Genomic DNA, 27,583 nt, shown 5'->3' with positions numbered 1-27,583 from the left:
TAGGTCAAGGTTTTTATTAATATGTTATAAAATATTATTAAAATAGTAACAAAATTGTTTTATTGTTAATTTTATTAAGTTTTGATTATAAAAATTATATTTATCACTTTAGCTAACCATACAATATAAAGACTAGAATTGTATTTTTTTTTTTATTAATATTAAATATTTTATACAAAAAAAAGTTTATTTGAAAACAAATAATGAAAAAAGGCATGTATTGCTGTGGTATTGCTTAATGCAATACGTAAGAGTTGTCACAGATAAAAAATACAAAATACACAAGACGATCTCGTATTGATCTTGCTATCTTCTTTTTTTTCTAATTATGTCAAATAAACAGCAATGTAGTCGTCACACGCGTCTAGCATGGCTTGTCGAAGAGTTTCATCTCTCACTTGTACAGCTGTCGTGTGCTTTGGCAGGAACAAGCACATCCTGTTAGAGTCGCCCCAGGAATAGTTTAACGTACCTAAAAATTAGTGTTATTATAGTAAACATAAAATTTTAATTGAATTAATTTATGATAAATTACACGCAAAAATTACCCACAATCAGAAATAGTAATTTTAACCCTCGATTACAATAATTACAGTAAGTGTTTATTTTAAACAAATCATAAACAAATTAACCAGAAATATGAAAAATACTATAACCATTAGCGGAGCAGTAAGTACCAGTCTTGAGTGGCCAATAATGAGATTAAACAGATTGTTTTCCCGTAGTAAGAACATTATCTTCGCACTTTTTCCTAAGCTACTATCACTAAAGTTAGCCTGGAAAAGATCGCCTTTCCATACTTATTTGTTTGTTATCGTTCTAAATTGTATATTTTTTTGGGTGCAATATATTTTTGATAAGTAATAAAAATATACATGTATCATAATTGATACGTCATAGGCTATTAAAAAATCATTAATAAATAGTACTATAACCATTAGCAAAGCAGAAAGTACCACGCAGAAAGTATCCGACTGGCCAATAATAAGGAGATCGAAGCACTGCTTTGGGACTGTTGCACTGGCGGTTGCGGATTCGATCCCAGCCACATATGGCATAGACCGTACAGATGATTACCGCGGTCAGGAGTTTATAATTAGACCAGCAATTACTCATGAAACAAATGAAAGTATATTATTGGGTATATTTTTTTATTGTATGCTCTGTTAGCGACCATTATTTAAATAAATATTGTAACTCGCATTAGAATAATGCACATATATAATAATATATGGCGTATTATGGTTATATTATAAGTCAGTAAACTGTAATAAAGTAAGTAGAGTATAAATATAATATTAAAGGTACCGTAATATTTAAGCGGCCACTGGTGAGGGGAGTGTGCGCGGGTGAGCAGACAGGAAGGCGTGTTGCCCGGGGTGAGCACACGCGCCGGCCACCACGGGCAACTGCCCAGTTTGTGCCAGACCACGTCATCATAGCTGGTCACACACACAGATTCTAACAAACAAAACTTATGTACGTGAAAGCGTGTGCGTGTGTCCATGTGAGCGTCCATGTGTGTTAGTGTGTGTGTGTGTGTGTGTGTGTGTTAGTGCGTGTGTGTTAGTGTGTGTGTGTGTGTTAGTGTGTGTGTGTGTGCGTGTGTGTGTGTTAGTGTGTGTGTGTGTGTGTGTGTTAGTGTGTGTGTGTGTGTGTGTGTGTGTGTGTGTGTGTCTGTGTTTGTGTGTGTGTGTGTGTGTGTGTGTGTGTGTGTGTGTGTGTGTGTGTCTGTGTTTTTGTGCGTGTCTGTGTGTATTAATTAATTAAATAGGAATTTAAACTTTAATGTCCAGTTACTATAATCGAAAAACGATTCGTTATATATAACATATTCCAATGTCATGACATTAATAAATTTAGCATTTATTTATTATAAAATCTGAGTATATAAACCGGCCTGTGCTTTGTTCATAGGATTAGATGCAATGGTTAGGATTATTTTTTTCACATATATGTAAATATGTGTAATCAATTATCATTGTTAAAATACTTATTAACGTATGTTAAAAATACTTATTTAATAATTTTATTTTAATAAAATGTCTATTAATGGTTTATAAAGCTCTTACTTATTTCAATACTATTTTTACAAAAATAATATTTGTGTAGACCAAGAAATAAGTGTCACATACCCAACTCGGGGACCCCACATGCAACTAGGGCACAGGTCAACGTTTTCTTTATCTTTGTGTACCTTGCATATTGTTCGAGTGCTTGATAAGATCTTCTCTACCAATGTTACTTTATGAGCTTTTTTTGGAGGATTTTTACGATCTGCAAAATAATTTAACAGCTACAGTGCTACTGAAGTACTTAGTAATTGTAATTTGTAGTTACATCGTTTTATGTTTCGAATATCTTGATAACCTTTAATAGGATAATTGTGTTGGCACGCAAAAAAAAAATACTTCAATTACATCAACAAGTAATATGACGTAGGCAGTTGGTATAATTGTCAATTAAATACGCATTATTATGCATAACTCAAAATGTGCTTTAATGATCTCGATCAAATTAAAGTAAGCGTCTATTCATAATATGAACAATGAATATGCAGCAAATAATTGGTTATTTCATATTTGACCTACAAACTGAAGAAACATTGTGACCACGTGACGGTATAGAAAATAAAGGAAAGACTCATTTTTTTTTTAATAATCTATATATTAATACGTAAAGCAAAAACTTTGTACCCCTTTTTACGAAAATTGCGCGGACGGAGGAGTATGAAGTTTCGTACACTTATAGTTTATATAGAGAAGGAGAATGAATGAATGCCAAATTGTTTTTAAAATGATGTATAAAAATGAATATTCATTCAAAAAAAAAAAAAAAAACATTAACACACACGCATATTATACTCTTTTATTGATTGTCAGTCTGTAGTTTGTTGTTAATTGTTTTGTAGTTTGTTGTAAATTGAAAATTTAAAAAAAAGTTCTCCATTTTCAAAATTTATGTTTTTTAATTAATTTTTTTAATTATTTCTCTTTTTTTTAAATTTATTGGCCAATACATAACAAATACATCATACTTTGCAATTTAAGTACCACGAAAACCTCCCGGGTTTATCTAGGTACAGAGACTAGAGAGTCACTCAGTTAATTCCGTTTCTTTTTGTAAAAAATATTTTTTAAAACTTGATTTGTTTTTCGTGGTACTCTTATACAGTTCTTGCAGTTCTCTGGGTTGTTCGATAACATATTCAGATATTAAATATTCATCAGTTCTCTTTCCATACTTATTGTTAGTTTTTGGTAAGTGGTATTTAAGGTTTAAATCAAGTTGACGTAAGCCTAAAGGCCTTAGTTTTTAATTTAACAAGGTTGTATTATAATTTAGCTTAGAATAGAATATTTAACTTTATCATATATATTCATAACATTACAATGACGAAAGAGCTGATTATAGTTGTTCTTATAATTATTAAGTATGCGTTTAGGTACAATTGTTTTTAATAGTCTTAACTGTAAATTGTAAATATTTTCCAAGTTTGATCTGCAGGATCTACCGTAACTACTAACACCATAATCGATAACCAGGGCCGTCTCAAACTAGGCTGGGGCCCTTGGGCACACAAGAATTTGGGGCCCTTTGGGAAAGTAAAAAAAGCGAATTATAATAACATTGTTTTTATTGACGTAATAGCGTAGTATATATGCCTTGTAAATATCTTCTGATAAGATTACTGATCTGTGAAAAAAGTGTAATGTGCCCAACAAAAATGTTTTGATAATAAATGTGTAAGAGAAATTGTCAGTCCTTCGGGGCCCCTTGAAGATTGGGGGCCCTGGGCACGGGCCCCGTGTGCCCTTATGGAGAAGACGGTATTGTCGATAACCGAGTCAGCCAAGGCCACGTATACATCCTCATTCTATACGCAGTGTCTGGTATGGTAATTTGGCTTTGAGTATACTTAGTTTGCTTAATAATGATCTTAATTTTGAGCAAACGTGATCTGTTTGCGGGCCCCAGGTAAATATGTCATCTATTATTAAGCCTATGTACATATATGTTTTCACTTGTTTAATATCTTCACACGAACAATTCAGACTGTATGAGCTCTTGTTTGTGAGCCACGTTGGTAGGTCTGATGTCTGTCTGATTGTGCGACGAGTGAATGTGTATAAACTTCGTTTTTTGTGCGTTTATTATCAGACCCACATCATGTGCCCATTTACATAATTGATTAAAATTATGTTGTAATATTTCTTGGGCATGTTTGACTGGTTTTTGAGCTACCACTTAACACGTATTGACCGCGAACTGGTACTTTAGACTTGGGTAACACATGAGTGAATGATACAAATGAAACATATCTTTTCAAGTGAGCTAGTCTCTCATCAGCTCACTTGCGTTTCAAATATATCTCCAGCTCACTAGGCTTATGATTTATTTTCGAGATACTGACGTACTGAGCGAGAGTAAACGAGACTGAGCTAGTGAGCCACTCGATCGGACGATGGAGCTTATCATGCGAAAGAGAGAAATAGTTGGCTGACTAGCTAGCTAGACTCAATCGTCTTGCTTTGAACCAACGAAAAAGTATTTTTTGTTGACAACATTAGGTTGCATTTTGGTTGCATTATAAAACTATTTCACTGAGCTAAATGAGCTGAAGAGCTAAATGGGTGATATAATTATATCCTACGATCAAAATGATATATATCTCTCTTTTTTTTCAGTGATATAAACTTCGCATGGACAATTAGATTACACGGATTATTTGTACGTTCATATTTAGTATTTACTTAAATACTTAATTAGTAATTACTTAATCATATCTTTACATTTTCTCCTTTGTAGAGTAAGTATATCAACGTTTATGTGGGCCAATCCCGGCGGCACTGCAATGCCGGGCCGACCCGTGACGGGAGTGGAGCGAGCCCCTAACTTCCCATCGTTTTCCAAAAATCAGTTTAATATACTGGTCCCGCAGTGCGGGAACTTTCAGATATTAAGCTGAAAAGAACAGATACTACACTTTGATCTTAGCCAAAAGGCCGAGAAGCGATGCCGAACTGAGCTGCGCCTGCAGACGTCATTCGATGAATAAAAATCTAGACAGCGCGATGTAGAATTTGTGACCAAACGAACAGCGACATCTGTGATGTATAATGAGAACTATAACGCGATGGCCGTGAGAGCGACGAGGTACGTAAAAGATCCGAAGTAGTTGTATAAACGAAACTTAGAGATTACAATTTAGAAAAAAGAGCAAATTGTAAAATGGGTAATGATAATTATTGCCTACTTTCAAAATGAGTTATGATGATATTGTTATTATTAGAAGAGACAATAATTAACGAAATTATATTAGATATACCTACTTAGATATACCTACTTAGATATACCTATAGAACGAGATTATATAGATTACTAGCTGACCCCACAAAGGTTGTTTTGCTATATATGTAATAACTCCCTTAGTAAAATAGATGTTGGTCAATTCTCAGACTTACCCGATATGCACACAAAATTTCATAAAAATCAGTCTAGCCGTTTCGGAGGAGTATTTTAACCAACATTGTGACACGAGAATTTTATATATATAAGAATATATAAGATTATAATGAATAATTAACGAGATTATATTAGAGAGTATTTCATGTTCATCGATGAAAATAATTGTGTTTGCTCGCAAACGAAAAAAAAACCGACTTCAATTACATCGACGAGTAATACAAGGTATATCGACGAAAATTAGTCAAGTAACTACGCGTTATCAAAGATTACTCAAAAAGTAGTTATCAAATCTCAATAAAATTTATATGTGACCACATGACAAACATCAGCTTTCAATTAAATTAAAAATTATTAAAATCGGTACACCCAGTAAAAAGTTATTGCGGATTTTCAAGAGTTCCCCTCGATTTCTCTGGGATCCCATCATCAGATCCTGATTTCCTTATCATGGTTCTAAAATAGGGGTATCTTCTTTCAAACAAAAAAAGAATTATCAAAATCGGTACACCCAGTAAAAAGTTATTCCGGATTTTCAAGAGTTTCCCTCGATTTCTCTAGGATCCCATCATCAGATCCTAGTTTCCTTATCATAGTACTAAACTAGGGATATTTTCTTTCCAACAAAGAAAGAATTATCAAAATCGGTACATCCAGTAGAAAGAAGAACCTCCTCCTTTTTTGGAAGTCGGTTAAAAATACCGTTCGTTCGAGAGTCAAAGCTCTTCGTGGACGTAGAGGACTATTTTTGTCTTATTTTTCATGAAAATTATTTGAGAATGATAATTGACTGCACTATCTGGTACGCCGAACGATTGAAAATCTTTAGTGAACATCTTCATGCACGTATTTCAAGGCGGAAAGATGTGACCGTTGAAGAGTTCAAACTTTTTCTGGGCTTACTGTTACATACCGGTACTGCGAAAATGAACCGTTTGATTGATTACTGGAAGGTTCACTGGTTATATGTCTTGCTTTTCAAAATATATGTCAAGAAACAGATTTTTTTTTAATTTTTTACGGTCTTTACATTTTACATTACTCGAAGAAGATGAAATTTTTGCTAGGCGTTTAAATAAATGTGAAAAAAAATTATTGACAATTTTAATACTACAACGAATAAAATAGATATATAGATAGATAGATAGATAGATACTCTTTATTGTAAACAACAACAATCAAAACAATAACATATTACAAATAAAATAAAAAAACAGCGTACAAAGGCGGTCTTATCGCTAGAGTAGCAATCTCTTCCAGACAACCTTTGAGCATATAGGACACAGCGTAGTGAAAAGCGGTAGGGAAGTGTACACAGAAGAGTGACAATTAGTGTCACCTAGAACAATATCAACTATCGAGTACAAATACACATACATATACAACACAATACATACATACATATATATACATATATAAACATACGCATAAAAATACTATACCTACATATAAACGAAATACATATAATATGGATACAAATAGAATACAAAATACAAGTGAAGCAATACCTCCTACATTATGTTATGCAGAGATAAAAAAACAATTATGACGTACTAAGTGACAAATAGTGCGCCTTGAGGTATTTTTTAAAGCAAGACGGAGGGATTGGGCTTGTTTTATAGGAAGAGGTAGATAAATATATTATCCAGGTCAGAATCTTTCTTTAGATGAGTCGATGGTACTATGGCGTGGCCGCCAGTATTTTCGTCTACATATAAAAGGCAAACGCCACAAATATGACACCCAGCTATACGTGCTCACAGAACCACACGGCTTATAATAAATTTCCATGTTTTTGCCCGAACAGATGATCAAACAAAAGAAAAGAGCCAAACCGACGTAATTGTTGAAAAATTGATGTCAAATAAATTAAATGTTGATCATTCAATATATATGGATAATTTTTATAATTATTATACCTTATCAAAAAAACTATTGGATAGACAAACTTTTTGTACTGCTATCCTTAGCAAAAAACGTAAAGATAATCCACTAATTGTAACTTCAAAAAAAAACTGAAAAAGGCCAAAAATATTTCACGATATAGAAATAGAGTCCATATTGGCAAATGGAGAGATAAAAGAGAAATTTGTCAACAGAATTGGCTGACGAGATGCAAGAAGTTGGTACTAAACGTGGTATCACCACACTAAAGCCGTGGGCAATAGTTCGTGGTAACAAAAAAATGTCTGGAGTTAATCATCAAGAACAAATGATCTTCTATTACCCATGCGAAGGTAAAACGTTGCGCCGATACATCAAAATTTTCATACACACCATGATGATTAGTCTGATAAATTCTCATGTACTCTATAACAAGTATTCTGGACACTAAAATTTCATTATGCGATTTTAGGGAGAAAATCCTTGACAATTTACTACCCGAATATGTCCAGATACCAGAGCCTTCATCGGAAAATCTTAATAATATCATTAGGCTCAATAGCGAAGTTTTTTTTTTATATAAAAAACTAAATTTAAGAACAATAAACAAATTAGTGGATTTCTGGTGAGTTGGAAAAAATAAATCTAACAAATATAAGGAATAATAATTTTATTATATTCGTCGTTTCATTATATTGTAATTAATTTAACCTGTAGGTTGTCGCAGTTGTCGCACGGCCTTGTACTTTCGTATCTTAGCATACATGAATTTTCGTACATAAGTTTATGGAAAATACATAGTCAATTCGTTTTATCTGCCATCCAGAATTCTAGAGTATCTTTTTTTTTAATGAAAAATTTAAAGAAAAACATCATAGAATAGGTTACATTTTGTTTGTTTTAATTTCCACTGTACTAATAAGAACTTTGTTCTTTCACAAGGGAGACTAAGCTTTCCTTCGAACACAATTAGCATAGTTTTTTAGTATAGTTAAGTAACGTTATGAAGGTCCTTTAGAAAAAGATCCATTATTTTTTATGTTAGTCACTAACTCAGCTACAGAGAGCTCGAATAGCGCGACCATATAAATAAAACTATTTTCTGTGAAGTCCCTAAGCAGAATGCTTTCAATCTATAAACCTTTTATACTTTCCGTTGTCTTATGTGCAATGTTGGATACATCGTAGCAGCTCTATGTAAACAATAAATATTTTGTATAATTGTGTTTGCTCGAATACGAAAAAAAGCGACTTCAGTTACATGGACAAGTAATACAACGTAGGTAGACGAAAAAATTACTCAAAAAGTTCTAATTAGATCTCGATGAAACTTAAATTTGACCACATGATAAACACCAGCTTTCGATTAAATTAAAAATCATCAAAATCGGTACACCCAGTATAAAGTTACGCGGTATAATACAACGTAGGTCGACGAAAAAATAGTTAAGTAAAAACGCATTATTAGATATAACTCGAAAAGTACTAGTTAGATTTTAAATAAATTTAAATGGGACCAAATGCCACGCATTACATTTCGATAAAAAAAAAATTTTGTCGAAATCGGTCCACCAACTCAAAAGATCTGAAGTAACATACATCAAAAAAAAAAAAAAAAATACAATTGAATTGAGAACCTCCTCCGTTTTTGGAAGTCGGTTAAAAATACAGTCGAATTGGGAACTTTCTTCTTTTTTAAAGTCGGTTAAAACAAAATGTTCCTAAATTATGTAAACTTAGAAAAAAAATTGTTACTCTACTACAAATTACCTATAATAAAATTTAAACAAAAAAAAAAGTGGTTAAGGAATATTGATTTACTTTGAAACGATAATTTGTTGTTATTACAAATATACATTCACATATTAAATATGTACACATCGTTTAATAAAATTACATTCGGAAATCCACGTTCTTTTTAGAAAATAGAAACATAGATTATTGGCAGGAAAAATATACTCGTAATATAATAGTTTTAGTTGTCTATATTAACCAAGAGATGTCGCTTTAAATCTAGCTAGTGAATTCTACATCGCGCTGTCTAGATTTTTATTCGTCGAATGACCTCCGCGGGCGCGGCTAGCTGCGGTATCGCTTCTCGGCCTTTTGGCTAAGATCAAAGTGTAGTATCTGTTCTTTTCAGCTTAATATCTGAAAGTTCCCGCACTGCGGGACCAGTATATTAAACTGATTTTTGGAAAACGATGGGAAGTTAGGGGCTCGCTCCACTCCCGTCACGGGTCGGCCCGGCATTGCAGTGCCGCCGGGATTGGCCCACATAAACTTGAAAATGTACTTTAGATTTAACTTAAGCAATGAGATTAAATCAAATTTAACAGACTTAGGAAATATTTTAATTCGTCTCTGCCTTTTTGGATAATGTTCTTGTTATCTCATAACTTTTACTAGCTTTTACGATGTTGAATATCCTTATGTTAATCGAAAGCTGAATTTGATTGAAAGCTTGAATTTGATCGAGATCGGGCCAGTGTGTTAATCTGATTTTTGTAACTCGACGGTATGTTTGGGTTACGGAATACCTATATTTTTATTATAATTAAAAAGAGAACATGACAATCTTATATATAAAATTCTCGTGTCACAATGTTAGTTCTTAAAATCAAAATCAAAAACAGCTTTATTCAAATAGGCCCCAAGAGCACTTTCGATCGTCATTCTACAAATTAAAACTTAAAAATAAATTATTATTTTTGTAAAAGTTAAGCTACCACCGATTCGGAATACAACAAGAAGGAAGAAGGAAGGAAGTTACAATGCTCCTCCAAAACGGCTGGATCGATTTTTATGAAATTTTGTGTGCATATTGGCATAGTTCTGAGAATCGGCCAACATCTATTATTCATACCACTAAGTTAGAGGGGGTTACGGGTATTAATAACGTATATGGCAAAACAACGTTTGCGAGGTTAGCTAGTATTTTATAAATTATTATCATAAGAACTAGTGTGTGTGTGTTCTATTAGCCAAATTAACCATAATTAAACCCAAAATTCCATTCTCAATACTATTAATGTTTTATAAATCTTTAGGTGAATCTATTATATCTTATGGACTAAGCACCTACGGTCTTACATTTAAATCACATCTCGATAGAATCTATCATCTCCAATTACGAATCTTAAAAACAATCGTACCAATATACATAAGAAATAAATACAAAAACAACGCCTTGAAATTATTTAACTACTGCAAAGTAATGCCAATACACACTAAAATAAAATATACATTATCAATAGAACAATATTTTAATTCAAACATTCAAATAAAAATGAGTCACTATAAACTAACAAGAAATATTACAAATCACACATTAAAAATACCTAGGCATAGTAATTTTTATGGAAAACGTACGCTTGAATATATTATTCCTTTCTTAATAAATAATCTGCCATCGAATTTAAAAAAAAAAATTCAAAAAAATAACTATAAAAACATATTTAAAAAATTATTTTTAGAGCAACTTAAAGAGAGAGATTGACATGACCGCATTTATTATTTTTATTATGATTATTACTTTTTTTTTTTTAACCACTTAATGTTATTTTTTTTTCTTTCCAATTATATTCATATGTATAATCATCTATATTTGTATAGCTTTATATCATATTTTTATGTTAGTATATAATATCGTATGTACTTTAGTATTATTACTTTAGAAACACAGTGCACTGTTAAACTATTCATTGTTTTTGCTGCACTGTTTATCACATAAATTGTATATTTTTTTCTTCTGTAAATAAATAAATAAATAAATATTTCAAACAATGGGATAGTACGGAATATGTCTTTTTGTGTGGAAGGCATCTCTTGATAAAACACACCTTAGATAAATAGATTTACAAACCTCTTTACACTTCGAAGTAGTTATTTTGTTGGGTCCGTAGCAAAACTGAAAAAACTGAAACATTACATATTCATTTAATTTGTATTTTTATTATAATGGTGGTGGTTTCGTTTTGAAAATCTAAAGAGCTCAACTTGACTTATTTTCATCGACAGAAATAGAAGCAGCAGCCTCTGGTCCAAAGCGTTTCAGATACGATATAAAAGTCAATTTATGGGAAGCTGGTTTTGTCACACCGAAGACGCTGCTGCCCGTCTTCGGCCTGTATATTTAAAAGCCAGCCTTTGGATGGTTATCCCACTATCGGTCGGCTTTTTAAGTTCCAAGGTAGTAGTGGAACTCTGATATCCCTTAGTCGCCTCATACGACACCCATGTGAAGAGAGGAGATGGCTATATAGTTTACTGCCGTAACTACAAATCATATTGTGCCTACGTATATCATTAATAGGGGTGAATCGGGGATAGAAGATTTATAAAAGTCCACTCGATTGTTTTAATATTCATCATTTCAGCCTATCACAGTCCACTGCTGGACATAGGCCTGCACAAGTTCACGCCAAAAATGGCGTGAACTCATGTGTTTTGCCCATAGTTACCACACTGGGCAGGCGGGTTGGTGACCGCAGGGCTGGCTTTGTCGCACCGAAGACGCTGCTGTCCGTTTTTGGCCTGTATATTTTAAAGCCAGTAGTTGGATGGTTATCCCGCCATCTGTCGGCTTTTAAAGTTCAGAGGTGGTAGTGGAAGCGAGGGCGTTTTAATATTAGAGATAAGATACTTTGTTTTCTTTTTCGGGCTACTGATTAAAAAATAGTAAAAATGTGTTTCAGGCTTTGTGGAAATTCTATCCCTAAAGGGGTGTACAACAAATGTTGTTATTATACAAATATAGTTTGATGATTAGTATACAACTATACAGGTTAATGTGAAAGTGCGCCATTTCGGAAGTTAAAAACTATGAAAATTTATCCATAGGCTTTTTTTAATGGCAATAATCACTATTTCAACATTTTTGAAGTTCAAAAAAACAAGGCTTGGCATTATGTATAGTGTAAGCGCATATTTTCTCTAAAGTTGCATAAACCTTTATTTTTCCCGCTTAAAGCCCTTTCAGACCCCTTGTGACCCGCTTGGGTACCGATTAATGAATAAACAAGTATTCTAGTCTTAATCGAATTTTACCGCCTCATATCTAAAAGCGGAAAACCGGGATGTCTGGCGCGAACTTGGGGAGGCCTATGTCCAGCAGTGGACTGCAATAGGCTAAACTGACTGACTGATATCTAAAAGTATATCTTTCATATCATAAGTTAAAAGCAAGATTTTTTTTGTATAGTAAATAACTTAGAATTCCAGCTTTTGCGTATATTCTGGATGGTAAAATAGGGGATTAGTTTGTATCAAAGAAATTACCTAAAAATGGCTGAAGTAGATCTTAGCCGGGCGAGGTGGCGAATGCTAGCGCGACCCCATCTCGCCCCACCCAGGCGGACGACTGCTCACACGTAGTGGCTTTTTTTTAGTCATTAGGAGTCTAACATAACCCTCTGGCGCCCCCGCGCTGGAGAGTATCCATGATGGATTTCCCCACATAAAAAAAAGATCTAAGAGGAGACTGTTTTTCGTACAACTGCTTTATGAAGCCTAATCGAAATAGAGCTCTGCGAGCAGTCCAGTAGTTCTAGCGCACGATAATCGGAGCTATAAATGTGGCATAAAAAGAAGTCCTAAATTATTGTAATATTATAATTAGGTACTACTTTAGCAGTTAACACCTAATATTATCATTTTTTCCACGAGCGAAGTCGCGGGTGACAGTTAGTTATAAAACAATTTTCATATATTAAAGGCGGATATTTGACTGACGTGGCGCATCAGAACAGAATCGGTATCATACATTTTGTATGACAACATTTACATTGATGTATTGTGACATGTCGTGATGGCTTCTGATGTGTCGCGTCAGAACCGATCTCGGTTCGCGTCAGACGAGCGGGTAGCGGGGTTCGCTGAAGCGGTGCCATCGCGACACGTCAGATTAATGTGAATAGTTCTGTGTTATGACGCGTTAGCGTCGCTTGTTTATTTTAGTAAATTCTAAAATGATTGGATGAATCCAAAAACTTCTTCTTTTTCTTTCTTTTTTTAAAAGAGTTGCCAGCATTAAAAACTGAATATTTTCTTCCAAATCTGAATTAGAATCCGATGACTTATAGAAGAATATTTCAAAAGTTTTGTTTTCTAGAGCTGCGGCTGTATTGATTCAAAATATTGTCCTGATGCGTTAGAAAAAGAAATAATAATGTAAACGCTAGCCGTCACGTCAGTCAAATATAAATCGGAAAAGTTCGTCTTTGGTTCTGAATTGAGAACATTTTAAGCAATACTGACTGAAGTTACTGACAATTGATGATGCCATAAAACTAAAAATGGTTTACAAAGTTTATGTGGGCCAATCCCGGCGGCACTGCAATGCCGGGCCGACCCGTGACGGGAGTGGAGCGAGCCCCTAACTTCCCATCGTTTTCCAAAAATCAGTTTAATATACTGGTCCCGCAGTGCGGGAACTTTCAGATATTAAGCTGAAAAGAACAGATACTACACTTTGATCTTAGCCAAAAGGCCGAGAAGCGATACCGCAGCTAGCCGCGTCCGCGGAGGTCATTCTACGAATAAAAATCTAGACAGCGCGATGTAGAATTTGTGACCAAACGAACAGCGACATCTGTGATGTATAATGAGAACTATAACGCGATGGCCGTGAGAGCGACGAGGTAGGTACGTAAAAGATCCGAAGTAGTTGTAAATGAAACTTAGAGATTACAATTTAGAAAAAAGAGCAAATTGTAAAATGGGTAATGATAATTATTGCCTACTTTCAAAATGAGTTATGATGATATTGTTATTATAGGACTCACTACTTAAAGGAATGAGAATTTTAATTAGCACGTTAAAACCCTACCTAGAGAAGAGAGAGATTTACCTAGAGAAGAGAGAGATTTACCTAGAGAACCTAGATTTCAAGCGACGTCTGTCGGTTAATATAGACAACTAAAACTAACTACTAATATTATTTTAAATTTTTTCTTTCCTGCCAATGAGACCGTTTCTATTTTCTTAAAAGTACGTGGACTTCTAATATAAATTTATTAACAATGTATACATATTAAATATGTATTGTAAAGTAATGACAACAAATTTTAGCTGTTTGAAAGTAAATCAAAATTCCTGAACCTTAAATGTATTTTAATGTCTATAAAATTTTAAAATAGATAATTTCATGTAAGGTAACCATTAACCAAGACTTTTTTTTTCTTAAGTTTATAAAATTTTAGGACATTTTGTTCTTTATAGATATTTATTTTGTACATAGCGCGGCCGATCGACGAAAATTTGGCCAACGCGATGTAGGATTTGCTATCAAGTGAAAAGCGACATCTGTTAGACGTGGTGAAAACTAAGAAGCGACTATAAAACGATGTAAGTACACAAAAGATCCGTTGCATCCGTCGCACTAGTTGTACATTAAAGCTTAAGAGAAATAAACAACTAGGACTTGCAATAAGTAGTTTAAATCAAATTTTTATTTAATTTATCTTAATAGTAAGATCGACTATTGCGGCGTCGCCGCTTGGAGCTTTGTGTTCATATTTTGTTAATTCTTGAACAAATCAAAACTTCTTTCAGGTGAAAGTCTAAAAAATAGAACATTTTCAGGCTGTTGTTGTTTAGTACAGTTTAGCTAATAAAATTCTAAAAGCCTGTTTCATCAGTAGATGATAAACATGTCTAAATAAGAGGGGGGGGGGGGGGAAGAAACTTCTTAGCATTCCATGGATTCACCGTGTGTGTGCCGGGTCCATCGTATGGCAGCACGAGAAACTCAGAGTAGTTCTCAGGACTTGTGACTTAGGTGTAGGTTGTACAGTAAATTATATTTTTTTATGCGGGGATCGAACCCGCAAACGCCAGCGCAACAGGCATAATCCATAGCTGTGACTGTGATTGAGAAAGGCTTGCTTTTAGAGTTGACAGTTTAGCAATCATTTATAAAGTAAATTTGTCGTTTATTTGTGGTCAATCCTTTTTGGGCTCTAGCTACAGAAAGGCTTACTGCTTCACGTATGACTTCAAGTACTCTATCATGTTGACGTGAGTAATGACCCCTATCAAGCACCTTGCAACCTACCAATATGTGCCTAACAATACCTACTGCCTCACCACAAGTATAGCATCTTACTAGGTTGCTTTTGTCCGGGAGGGTCATTTGGAAGACATTAAGATATACGAATACAACAGATCAATTAATGAGGATGTATTATAAATACTATTTATAGTAAAAAAAAAAATACTGTGGGATTATTATAACAATCTTTTTGGTAATCAACTTAACTAACGCATTGGGTTCCCTGTAATGTAAGATATAAGTTTTATGCATTCATAAATAATTATAGATATTTCTATTAAAGAGGTATTTGGATTCACAAGTCCAAATGTAGTTTACTTTGAGGCAAAACAACGCTAAGGAACAGCAAAAAGACAAACCCTACAAAAAAAAAAGAGCTACAGTACACAAGTACGAGCCATAGCACATTCTGAAGATAAAATTGATTGCGTTGACCATGTAATACTGTGTACCAAAGCCAAACACCTTGGTTTTCATAGTACTCTCTTTCAATGGCTTTGATCATATTTGATTATCAAATCATTATCAAATCGTGACAATTAGTGGTTTTGAAACTACCTATAATCAATCTTAGGACCTCTGCTGTTTCTAATTTTTATTGATGATTTACTTGATTCATTTCATTGCAAATGTTTAGCATTTGCTGATGATCTTCAATTATTCACATGTATAAATTCAATTTCGGATGGCATTGCAATTCAAACTGATTTAAACTCTTTTTTCAATGTGTGTTTCTAATAATAACAAAAATCTAAATATCAAAAAATGTCAAGTTACTAAATTTACTAAGAAAAAGTAATCATCTTTTCATATATATACTAAATACTAAGCTTGAATATATTATATATATATAATATTGTGTGTAACCTGGGTATTCTATATATATTTATGAATTACTTATTATTATTTTTATGTATGTATATTACTTTGCAAATACGGTGTTGCTTGTTTGTGCTTTGAGCTTCCCAAGGGCATTAATTAGTAATATAATTATAAATAGGTTTGTTTTTATTTTCTGTTTTATAGACATGTATGTTTTGTTGTTTTTCCTTTTAAAATGAAACTTCTTTAGAAACTTTGTAATTTGAAACTGGATGAAACGACAACGCGTTATGATAAAGAAACAAACACATATATAATTACTAGCTGACCCCGCAAAAGTTGTTTTGCAACATGTATATGTTATTAATCCCCCCCCCCCCCCTTTAACTTAGGGGTATGAATAACAGATGTTGGTGGATTTTCAGAACTACCCGATATGCACACAAAATTTCATAAAAATCGATCCAGCCATTTCGGCGAAGTATTGTAACCAACATTGTGACACGAGAATTTTATATATAAGATTGTCATGTTCTCTTTTTAATTATAATAAAAATATAGGTATTCCGTAACCCAAACATCCCGTCGAGTTATAAAAAAAATTAGATTAACATACTGGCCCGATCTCGATTAAATTTTAGAGGAACCACATGTCAAGCACCAGCCAGCTTTCGATTAAAACAAGACTTTTTAAAATCGGTATAAGCTAGTAAAAGTACTAAAAGTTATGAGATAACAAGAACATTACCCAAAAAGGCAGAGACGAATTAAAATCTTTTTGAGGTCGATTAAATTGGAATTAAAATCATTGCTTATTGAAATCTAAAGTAAATTTTCAAGTTTATGTGGGCCAATCCCGGCGGCACTGCAATGCCGGGCCGACCCGTGACGGGAGTGGAGCGAGCCCCTAACTTCCCATCGTTTTCCAAAAATCAGTTTAATATACTGGTCCCGCAGTGCGGGAACTTTCAGATATTAAGCTGAAAAGAACAGATACTACACTTTGATCTTAGCCAAAAGGCCGAGAAGCGATACCGCAGCTAGCCGCGCCCGCGGAGGTCATCCGACGAATAAAAATCTAGACAGCGCGATGTAGAATTCACTACCTAGATTTAAAGCGACATCTCTTGGGTAATATAGACAACCAAAACTATTATATTACGAGTATATTTTTCCTGCCAATGATCTATGTTTCTATTTTCTAAAAAGAACGTGGATTTCCGAATGTAATTTTATTAAACGATGTGTACATATTTAATATGTGAATGTATATTTGTAAAGTAATAACAACAAATTATCGTTTCAAAGTAAATCAATATTCCTTAACCACAATAAAACACATCAACACCTAACAATCTTTTTTTCTAAGTTTATATAATTTAGAAACATTTTGTTTTAACCGACTTCAAAAACGAAGAAGTTTCCAAATTCGACTGTATTTTTTATATAATTGTTACCTCAGAACTTTTTACGGTGTGGACCGATTTAGATGATTCTTTTTTAATTGAAAGGCGGTGCTTGTACTTTTTGAGTAATCTTTGATAACGCGTATTTATTGGACTATATTTTCGTCTAAGTTGTATTATTAGTCAATGTAATCAAGGTCGCTTTTTTTCGTATTCGAGCAAACACAACTATAAAAAATATTTATTGTTTACATAGAGCTGCTTAAGCTGATTAAGGGGGGTCAATAACCCCCTTAATCCCACCCCCTTATAACTTAGGGGTATGTAAAATAGATGTTGGCCGATTCTCAGACCTACCCAATATGAACACAAAATTTCATAAAAATCGGTCCAGTTGTTTCGGAGGAGTATTGTAACTAACATTGTAGTACGAGAATTTTATATATAAGAATATATACAGGAGAGAATGAGATAGAAGACATTACTGCTCAAAAGGCGTAAGCGACGCGTTTTGCATGGCGCTTACAACCTTTTTCACGAGGCTGTGATCAGCGTTGATAGACTTTTCAGAAGTTTCACTCTTGCAATGTGTGAACAAAACTTTCACTTCAAAAATAAAGTAAAATTGTGTCAACGTCCTCCTTTTTTTGAAGTCGGTTAATTAGTATGGATTAAGAAATAAGTTATACATACGTATTATAGTTGTCAGCCATTCTCGTCTACACACTAGGTGGAAAGATGACGGACAGTTGGTACATTCTCTCAGTTTTTCACCGACACCACAAACCAAACACCATGATGTATGAATGGTGATGGGGAGTTTAGCTGAAGAGTATTTCTGAAATTAAATTAACTTTAGTGTAAAACTCTATTGCTTTTTTTGTGAGTATAGTGTATTCTTGAATCTTATGTTCTCGTACTATACTCACACAAAAACCTTTTCTATAAGATGTTAAAGAATTTTTTGTTGCAATCTTTGTTATATTTGTTTTTTAAACATCGAGCGTGCAAACATCTTTTTCCTAAACAGCAATGCACCTAATCATTCTTCTAAAGTTACAGAAGTCTGTAGTCATCAGCAGCCATTTATAATTAGCATTTTGGTCTCTCAAAGTTCAGTATAGTTCAGTTTGATACATAAATGTGTCTTGTTACATATTGTAGACACCTGTTTATAGCTCTTTTTGCTTAATTTTCTAAAGTGGTTATTGATGTGCTGATTTAATATTTTATCACAAAATATGCAGATTTGGTTAAAACATTTTTCATCACTGCTAAACCCTCTTTTCAAACTGAATGTTTTTATATGAAGACTTATAGAATAAGTGAGTAATAAGAAGGATAAACTCAATAAAAAAAAAACATTTTTTTTTCTTCATAGAATTAAATGTTTGATAGCTTATACTTACTGAATTCTCAGACACATCCTTACTATCCATTTGTTTGTGTACAAAGTTATACCTCCAACACTGATGTAAATAATTCTCAATTTCTTTCTCAGTAACACTATTTCTTATGACCATTTCAAATTTATCCTCTGTACTTGCGTCAACATGTTGTAAATAGTCTAGAATATCATCATTATAATCTTTATTGAGGCATAGACAGTCATAAAAATAATCAAAAATCTCCTCTTTACCGAGTCTGACAAATTCTTTAAATGCATTATCATATTTTCCCTGCTTGAGAGGTTTGTGTCTTAACTCAAATGATACATTTAGGTCTGGTTCCTTGGATTTTGATGGTTTAACATTTAATGGCAAAATATGGTCTTCAACAATTTTTCTCTGTAAATAAAAACATAAACATAATTCTAAGTAAATGTTATATTGTATATAAAATTAATTTTCAATCCAGTGATATATCAGATCATTAAAATAAAGAAGAAAAGTGCATAATTCATAATATTAAGCTAAGTGTTTGGTAATTATTTATAAAATATAGTGCCATTCTTATTGCTTTTAAAAAAAGTAATTAAGTTCAATTGTTTACAGTTTAAGTCAAAAAAAATTATTTATTGTTGCATAATTACAATAGCTCCAATTTAATAATTTAAACACCATGAAAATAATTTGGCATTTTAAGTAAATAATTAATTACATTTTAAAATCTTTACCTTTTTGGGTATAGTTTTGACAGTGGCTTTGGGTTTAGGTTTGGTAGGAGGTCCATAGAAGGGTCTAGAACGTTCAGCTAAGTACATGCAGGTGTATGGAAGCCACAATTGCTGTTTATTTCTCATGATCTCTACATAATAACACAATTGTTTTGTAATTATCAAGCCTTTGTCATCTGCTGATATACCTAATACTAAAAATAAATTTTAATTAAAATGCTGAAAATAGATTAAATATTTAACAAATCAAATGAGGTCAAAATACCCTCGAAAATGTTTAAAGGCTTTTTGTGCGTACTGAAGGGCCATTTACTTTCAACTCAGAAGAAACTATACTATAAATCGATGGCTCCTAAGTATACTGAGTCAACTCTACTTTTAATAACTTTATTTTTTTGTTACATAGGTAGATAGGAAATGAAGTAAATGTTATTAATATCTTAAAAAATTAAATTATCAAAAGTTGTTAGTTGACTCAGTATACTTAGGAGCCATCGAAATGTTCAAGAGCTATTTTATATACAGAGATGATATATATATTACTCTTTTTTTTTAACGTGGTCGGAAAACACGCTAACGGCTTACTTGATCGTAAGCAATTATCGTAGCTTAGAGTCATCTGCAATACCAGAAGCATCGCAAGCGCGTTGCCGAGCCTTTGCGCAGTTCCCAGAGCTCTGGTCACCTTACTCACCAATAGGAACAACAACACTGCTTGAAAACAGTAACAATACTCTTTACAGTATTATTTAGCTGTGATCTTCTGTAAGGTCGCGGAACTACCCTAGTCGGGCTGCTCGAGATTTTGAGCAGGAATTTTCCTGCTGTACCTCAGTTGAACTCTTTTCTATATTCTAGACTATAAATTACAAAGTTATTATAATTTGTATACTTTTGTTACACTTTGAAATTCTTTTGATGCATCATCCAACCATCGATTACGATCAAAGCAAATGAATTAAGATCAATATGAGAGCATATGTCCAACATCCAGCACTATGTACCTTTATATACTCTCAATTTTTTATAAATGAAGGCATATAATGAAGGATGGCATTATAAAATGTGCGAAAACTAAGTTTCTAAAAAATTAAATTAGGTACCTTTATCATCGTAAAATATACCATCTTCATTTTTCACTACTTGTACTTTTGCATAGATTTTCTTACAAATTCTAGCGAGAGCGACGTCTCCAAGTTTCCAATGATAAATTCCAGTTTTTGTACTCATTTTGTAAAAGGACAATTTATTTATAAATACGTAAACTTAATATAAAAAATAAAACAAACAAACATGATTTGGTTTCTTTCGCATAAATTAGATACTGCGGGAGAGTACGGGTCGAGTCATTAAGAGTCTATTAAGTGCCTACTTAATTTAATATACTAGTTTTAAATTGTATTTAGATACTAAAAAAATATTGTGGTAGGAAACAATCACACACACCCTAAGTGTGTATAATAATTGTAATTTATTTATATAAAACGAACCATTTTTAATTTATCATTTTTTAGTGTTATAGCCGGAAGTTTTACTAAGTATGATGTGTTAAATAATATTAATGTACATATAATATAGGAATTACGACGATAATATATAAATGTTATATTTTGAAATATTTAATTCGTATTTGAATTTTTAATCTAAATAATTGAAATATTAAACACTTTTATTTATATTCAAGTTTCTGCTACTCAACACTAGATGTCTATTGGTCCATTTTTAAAACATTTAGCGAAAGAGGAAATATAACAAAAACCTTACTATCTACACAATGGTGACGTTAAAAACAAGTAACTTTTCGATTACTAAATATTTTTGTTTCGATTACCTATTATTTTGAATACTAAGAGAAATCAACAGCAATATTTCGTCTGGTCTTGACCAGAGATGGCGCTGCTAGAACGATTTTAACATTAGCTCTATACATATGCAAACGCTCTGTTAAATTGGATATAGTCGTGTTTTAGCTTTTAAAACGGTTGATAAATTAGTAACTATATCAGGAAACTAGAAACACATCCCGTTAAGGATTTCAAACGGTTGTTTAAAAATTTTAGGTTTCCTAAATAAATTTTTATGATAAAATTCATTAACGTCATCATACATAAATCGATGTATTAACTACCTACTTACAAGATAACCGGGTGAAATTAGTGCAACCTAAATCTGTAACAGATATTCTTTTGGGTTTTTCCCTATTGTTCCCTAAACATGACTACTTAGTCATCTTTTACTTACCTATTGTAATAAATAGGTAGGTACTAGTGCACTTCAATCGATTTAAATTTTGATGCGAAACTGAGAACGGAAATATATCTCTTGGGAATCAAAATCAAAAAAGATTTTATTCAAATAGTAGTTATATTTCTTTATACATATAATTCACCTTGATTTATAAATAATTTATTCTTTATAAATTTTTATATTCTAATTATAATATTGATATATTTGTATGTACGCGTATATGTTTTTTTTGTTTGTTATATAAATGTTTAGAAAGGTGGCAGATAGATGAAATGTAAAATAAAATCATCAAAAAATATTTTATTCAAATAGTAGTTATATTTCTTTATACATATAATTTACCTTCATTTATAATTAATTTATTCTTTATAAATTTTTATATTCTAATTATAATATTGATATATTTGTATGTACGCGTATATGTTTTTTTTTATTATATAAATGTTTAGAAAGGTAGGAGATAGATGAAATGTAAAATAAAATAAATTATAATAAAAACCAAGACCGCTATATACCATAGCGAATCTTATCATCACTATCAAGGTTTAATCAATTTAATAATCATATTTCTGACATAATACCTACACGTTTCCCAAATAAATCTCTCCCCTATCTTAAACGAGATACGAGATGTAACGCCATCATTGGATGCTGCGGCCACGCCTCTTCAGAGATCGACCAATCAGATTGTACCATCTTAAGCTTACGTATCTATATATCATGCTTTTGTTATATAAATAACGAAAATGATGTAATGATTGCTATCCAAGTGGTTTTATAAAGTATAATTAAAAAAAAAGCTTGTAGCTCTACTAATATTGTAGAGCAATAAATATTATTTTGTTTCATTCTTGTAATTATTGAACTGTACAACTATCTATCCTTTCGGTTTCAATAAATCTTGTGTATCTATAGGTAGATGTCTTCGATATACATTACAGGTAGATATAGGCTGTAAAACGTCTTGCTGTGACTTATTTATATATTGGAAGCAGTATTATTTACCTACCTGTGATCTTCTGTAAGATCGAGGTACTTTCCAAGTCGGGCTGCTTCATATTAAGCTCGATGCTCAATTAGTTACGATCTGCTTATCATTCTCTATCAAATTTTATGGTAGTTACTTTAGACTAATATTTTATCAAAGTGTGGTACAACCCAATTTAGATATTAGTTCTTCATTACTAAACCATAATTTTATTAATATTAATAAAACGATTTATAGGTACTAATTAGATTAGTTTTGCAAACATTATTAAATATTATTAAGAGATAAACTTTTTTTTAATTTTATTTTTTGGTCGTACTAACTAAGAAACTTTTGTGGGCTCATGCACAACGCTTTGCTAAAAATCATTACATAATCAAATGCATAGTTAACGACACTATAAAGGACATACAGACAAACATTCATATACATATATAAATATATATATATGGTATTACCTGTATAGTAAACCCTTACCTACCTATTCCATTACCTAAATAAGTACCTAAACCCTTTTTAAGTTACATAATAAATACGACAATTTATACGAATAATTAAATAAAATTATAACTTAAAATAAATATTGCAATTATCTTTATTTTATTAGCCTTTTTAACAATAACACTTATGCCAATAAAAAAAAAAAAATAAAATAAAACAGGACATAAGTAAAAATGCTACTATAAAAACTACAGGTAATGTAAAAATGATATTCTGAATTGCCTATGTGACAACGTAAGCGTAATGTTAGCGTATAATTTTGTGAAAGTAATAAATAGCCTAGCATCTGCCGTTGACTTTCACTGAATTAAGGGCACACCTTAGCGTGTTCTTAGCTCACTATAGTAGGTACATATTTATTGATTATTATCATTCCTTTTTTAAACTGACACTTTTTGTAACGTAAAAAATGTCTCTCCAATTATTGATGTTATTGTTTAATGAAAATTGGAGGTAATTGTAATTATTTTTAATTATAAATAAATTTTAGACTTACCGAATACCAAAGAACTTTTTTATAATATTAAGTCTATTTAATCGTGTATTTATATTTAATTATTAATAAGTAACTATGTTATAACACTTTGGCTTCTACGGGGGGCTGCAGTTACCATGAAAGCTTAAAGTAAATGTTATTTGATTGATCGGTTTCATGGCTTTCAGTGAATAAATATTGTTGTTTGTACCTACCTACTTGTCAAAACATCAAATGGTTATATATGGGGTCTATCTTTATACCTATTAGGTAGGTACCTACGTTATTTAGGAACTTAAATACACTCATCTAGTTTTATGAAATAAAATTTGGATCAATAAAATCAAATTTTACAGTTTAATATTATGATTACCTCCTACCTCCATGATTGCGACAATTTCTCCATTTCTAGAAGAATTATTATTTGTATTATTTTGGTGTAAATATAAGGTATTTCAATTACTAGTGGAAATGTCAAATAGAAAACTACTAATATAGTGTTTAACGATAGTCCACTGATATACCGTTGCAATATAGCTCACTAATTGTAACAGAACAGAACGTACAACTGTGAATGAGTGCAGTCTTACGAATTAAAGGGGTATTCTACTAAGTATGCTGTAGATTCCGTTTTAGAGGGTAGTTTATAACTCTTAAAAATAGAGGACGTATTGGCGCAATGGTCATAATAACTTTTACGAGACAAGAAATTTTATGTAAATGCCATAGATACATTATATATAATAGTATTTCTATGTAGTCTGGGTGTTTATGATAGAATCTCTCGTAACTAAGGATTCTACCAGGTAGTGTTAAGCATGATCATTTAATTATTTATGTACATTTGTTTAGTATTAAAATTTTATATTTTACTAGTTTATTTTGAGTTGCGGAACCCAAAATAGAACAGTAATTTTCAGCGTCATTGTTCAGATTAGATAAATGGGAGACACGCAACGGTTTTTAAGATAGCTCGTGCCGTAGCCTTCCTGTACAAGCGACGATAGAAGTCTTTCCAAAATATTATAAGTACTGCTACCCAATCATTTTTTTTTACCCCAATAGCCCGTGAAGGCCAGACCTTCATCATTTTATAAAAGCTGAAAGTTTCTCAGCGAATGCTCCCATAACAGGTTGAAGCAATGGCCAAATATGAAGTTAAAGTCATAACTGCTTTGGCAGATATTAAGTAACAAATGCGTAAAAAGTGGCAACTAACTTACGTCATTTTGTTCAAAGTAATATTAGATATCACGTTAACCAGTGCCCCAAGCTTGTGTAAATTACGTTACGTTCATACACGTCACTTGGGTAGACTGCTTGGGTAGACTGCTTGGGTAGAATTGCTTCAGTAGCCGATAAATTTCAATAGCTCTAATCCCGACCTAAATAAACATTAAGATTGGCAGTCGGTGCGAGTGGAAAGTAATTTTATAGGCCTTTGATATTTCATTTGATGGTATCTGCCAAAGCTACCATGAGTTTGACTTCATATTTTGACATTGCTTCTATCGGTGTTCGGACCATGCACTGAAAAATTTTCAGCTTTTATGAAATGACAAAAGTCTGAGCCTCCTGGGCTCTTGATCTATTTGTACCCTTCGTACCATGCCACATAGGTACCCATAGGTTGCTGCGAAGAGATTGCTATTCTAGCGATAAGCTTTGCTGCGTTTTATAAATCTTTCTTTGTTTATTAGGTACTGTTTTTGTAGCGCTGAATAAAGAGTAATAGTTAACCGAGTGTCTATTTTAAACACATAGATGTATTTAATTTTTAAGAATCAATTACATTAATGACTGTACATCTATTGCATCTGTTGGTGTCGTTCTGTTTCGTCGATTTTTTATTTTTTGTCGTACTTGAACAGGTTGCGCCAGAACTCGCCGGGCGCTTGAAACAATAGTCAATTGGACTTCAATTAATCTTTAACGGATTTTTTCTTATCACAAGAAAAACTCTTAGTGAACGTTTTCGAATCATTTTACTAAGGGTTCAGTTTATATTTTACTAGTTAGCATTAAACAACAGCAACAAAGCTAAACTAACATTAATAAAGCTATTTAATTTTTTTTATAAAACTAACGGCGGCTAACAAGCGTACGGCTCCAGTGTCTGTAAGCGATTAACGTAGCCTGCAACGCCAGAAGCATCGCAAGCGCGCTATTTACCCTACCCCTAATCCCCATCAGGAGCTCTGTTTACCTTACTCACCAATGGAACACAACACTGCTTGAAAGCAGTATCATTTAGCTGTAATTTTCTGTAAGCTCGAGGTACTTTCCAAGTTGGGTTGCTCCAGATTTTGAGCAGGATATTCCTACTTTGCCCTACCTATTAAAGCTTTATTTAAAATGTACTGATCTACAATACCCTATTTTTCTAGATAAAATAACTACTGATGTTTAATCTTACGGAACCTGCATTAGGTTGGGCATAAAATTTTATGTAAAAGAGAATGAGAGAAAAAAGTCTTGATCAAAATTTGGAGAAGTCCAACTGGGGAAGTAATTGAACCCTGGAAGAGATCACACCCAAACATGTAATACAAGTCAAGTAGTAGGTATTGTGTTCCTATAATGAGTAGGTAAGCAAATCAGAGCTCCTGGGGCAATGACGTAGCGAGTTTAACTCGCGCCCGGGGCACAGAACCTTTCTAGCCCCCCTCCCCATTCGAAAACCATAAATTATGTCCAAAATTTTTTGTTGTGTGGTGCCTCTTTGTGAGTAGCACCCGGGGCATGATGACCCCCTTTCCCCCCTAGCTACGCCACTGTTCTGGGCGTTCCCAGGGGATGATACGGGGATAGTGTGCCGATAAACTGTTACGCAGTTTGGAGGGTTAAGAAATTGTAACAGTATTTGGTCCAAATGAAGAATTTGTTATTATAAATTTTATTTGAATGTAATTTGTATTATTATTTGTATTCATCACTACAGCCTATACAGTCCACTGCTGGACATAGGGTTCTACAAGTTTACGCCAAAAATAACGTGAACTCATGTGTTCTGCCCATAGTCACCACACCACCATAGGCAGGCGGGTTGGTGACCGCAGTACTGGCTTTGTCGCACCGAAGACGCTACTGCCTGTCTTCGGCCTGTGTATTTCAAAGCCAGCAGTTGGATGGTTATCCCGCCACCGGTCGGCTTTTTAAGTTCCAAGGTGGTAGCGGAACTGTGTTATCCCTTAGTCGCCTCTTATGATACCCACAGGAAGAGAGGGGGTGGCTATATTCTTTAGTACCGTAGCCATTATTTGTATTATTAAGGGAATAAAACGCTGATTTACCACCAATTATTTCTTTGTAGTAGACCGAGTTGTTTTTTTTATTAAAATAGGAAATAGAAAACAAATCCTACATTAAAAAACTTACATTTTTATGAAGGTTTATGCTACGAGTATGGATATAAAAGGAGAAGCACGATTAAATCAAGAATAAACGTAAAAACGAGTGAAGGTACCCAAATTTTAGTTTTTGATATACTTTGATTAATCAACTAAATTAAAAAAGGACACATATAAATAAAAAACTATACGACGCGAAGTTATGAATTAAAAACAGAAATTTGAATTTAACTATTACACGCAGCAACGTTGAATTAAGATTTTGAAAATGTGAA

General features: G+C 32.8%; 1 protein-coding gene and 4 non-coding genes across 5 annotated transcripts; 1 reads left to right on the top strand and 4 right to left on the bottom strand.

The window, feature by feature from the left end:
* Positions 1 to 57: 57 nt before the first annotated feature.
* On the bottom strand, positions 58 to 20,977 carry LOC123665490. The gene is made up of 7 exons (XM_045599786.1): positions 20,851 to 20,977; positions 19,748 to 19,941; positions 19,041 to 19,418; positions 18,325 to 18,469; positions 2,136 to 2,277; positions 1,309 to 1,442; positions 58 to 472 (listed from the first exon to the last, which is right to left on the bottom strand). The coding sequence occupies exons 1-7, from the start codon at positions 20,975 to 20,977 to the stop codon at positions 327 to 329; spliced, it is 1,266 nt and encodes a 421-aa protein (XP_045455742.1). The 3' UTR covers positions 58 to 326.
* LOC123665797 lies at positions 4,826 to 5,018 on the bottom strand. Its single transcript, XR_006745111.1, has one exon. It is a non-coding gene; the product is annotated as a U2 spliceosomal RNA (small nuclear RNA).
* LOC123665796 lies at positions 9,441 to 9,633 on the top strand. Its single transcript, XR_006745110.1, has one exon. It is a non-coding gene; the product is annotated as a U2 spliceosomal RNA (small nuclear RNA).
* On the bottom strand, positions 13,660 to 13,852 carry LOC123665794. Its single transcript, XR_006745108.1, has one exon. It is a non-coding gene; the product is annotated as a U2 spliceosomal RNA (small nuclear RNA).
* LOC123665793 lies at positions 17,066 to 17,258 on the bottom strand. The gene has a single exon (XR_006745107.1). It is a non-coding gene; the product is annotated as a U2 spliceosomal RNA (small nuclear RNA).
* Positions 20,978 to 27,583: the final 6,606 nt, after the last annotated feature.

Source organism: Melitaea cinxia, chromosome 24 (genome assembly GCF_905220565.1).
Source record: "Melitaea cinxia chromosome 24, ilMelCinx1.1, whole genome shotgun sequence".
In the NCBI taxonomy this organism is placed as follows: domain Eukaryota; kingdom Metazoa; phylum Arthropoda; class Insecta; order Lepidoptera; family Nymphalidae; genus Melitaea; species Melitaea cinxia.
The sequence above is the reverse complement of the archived record's forward strand: the minus strand, read 5'-3'. Positions and strand labels throughout refer to the sequence as shown.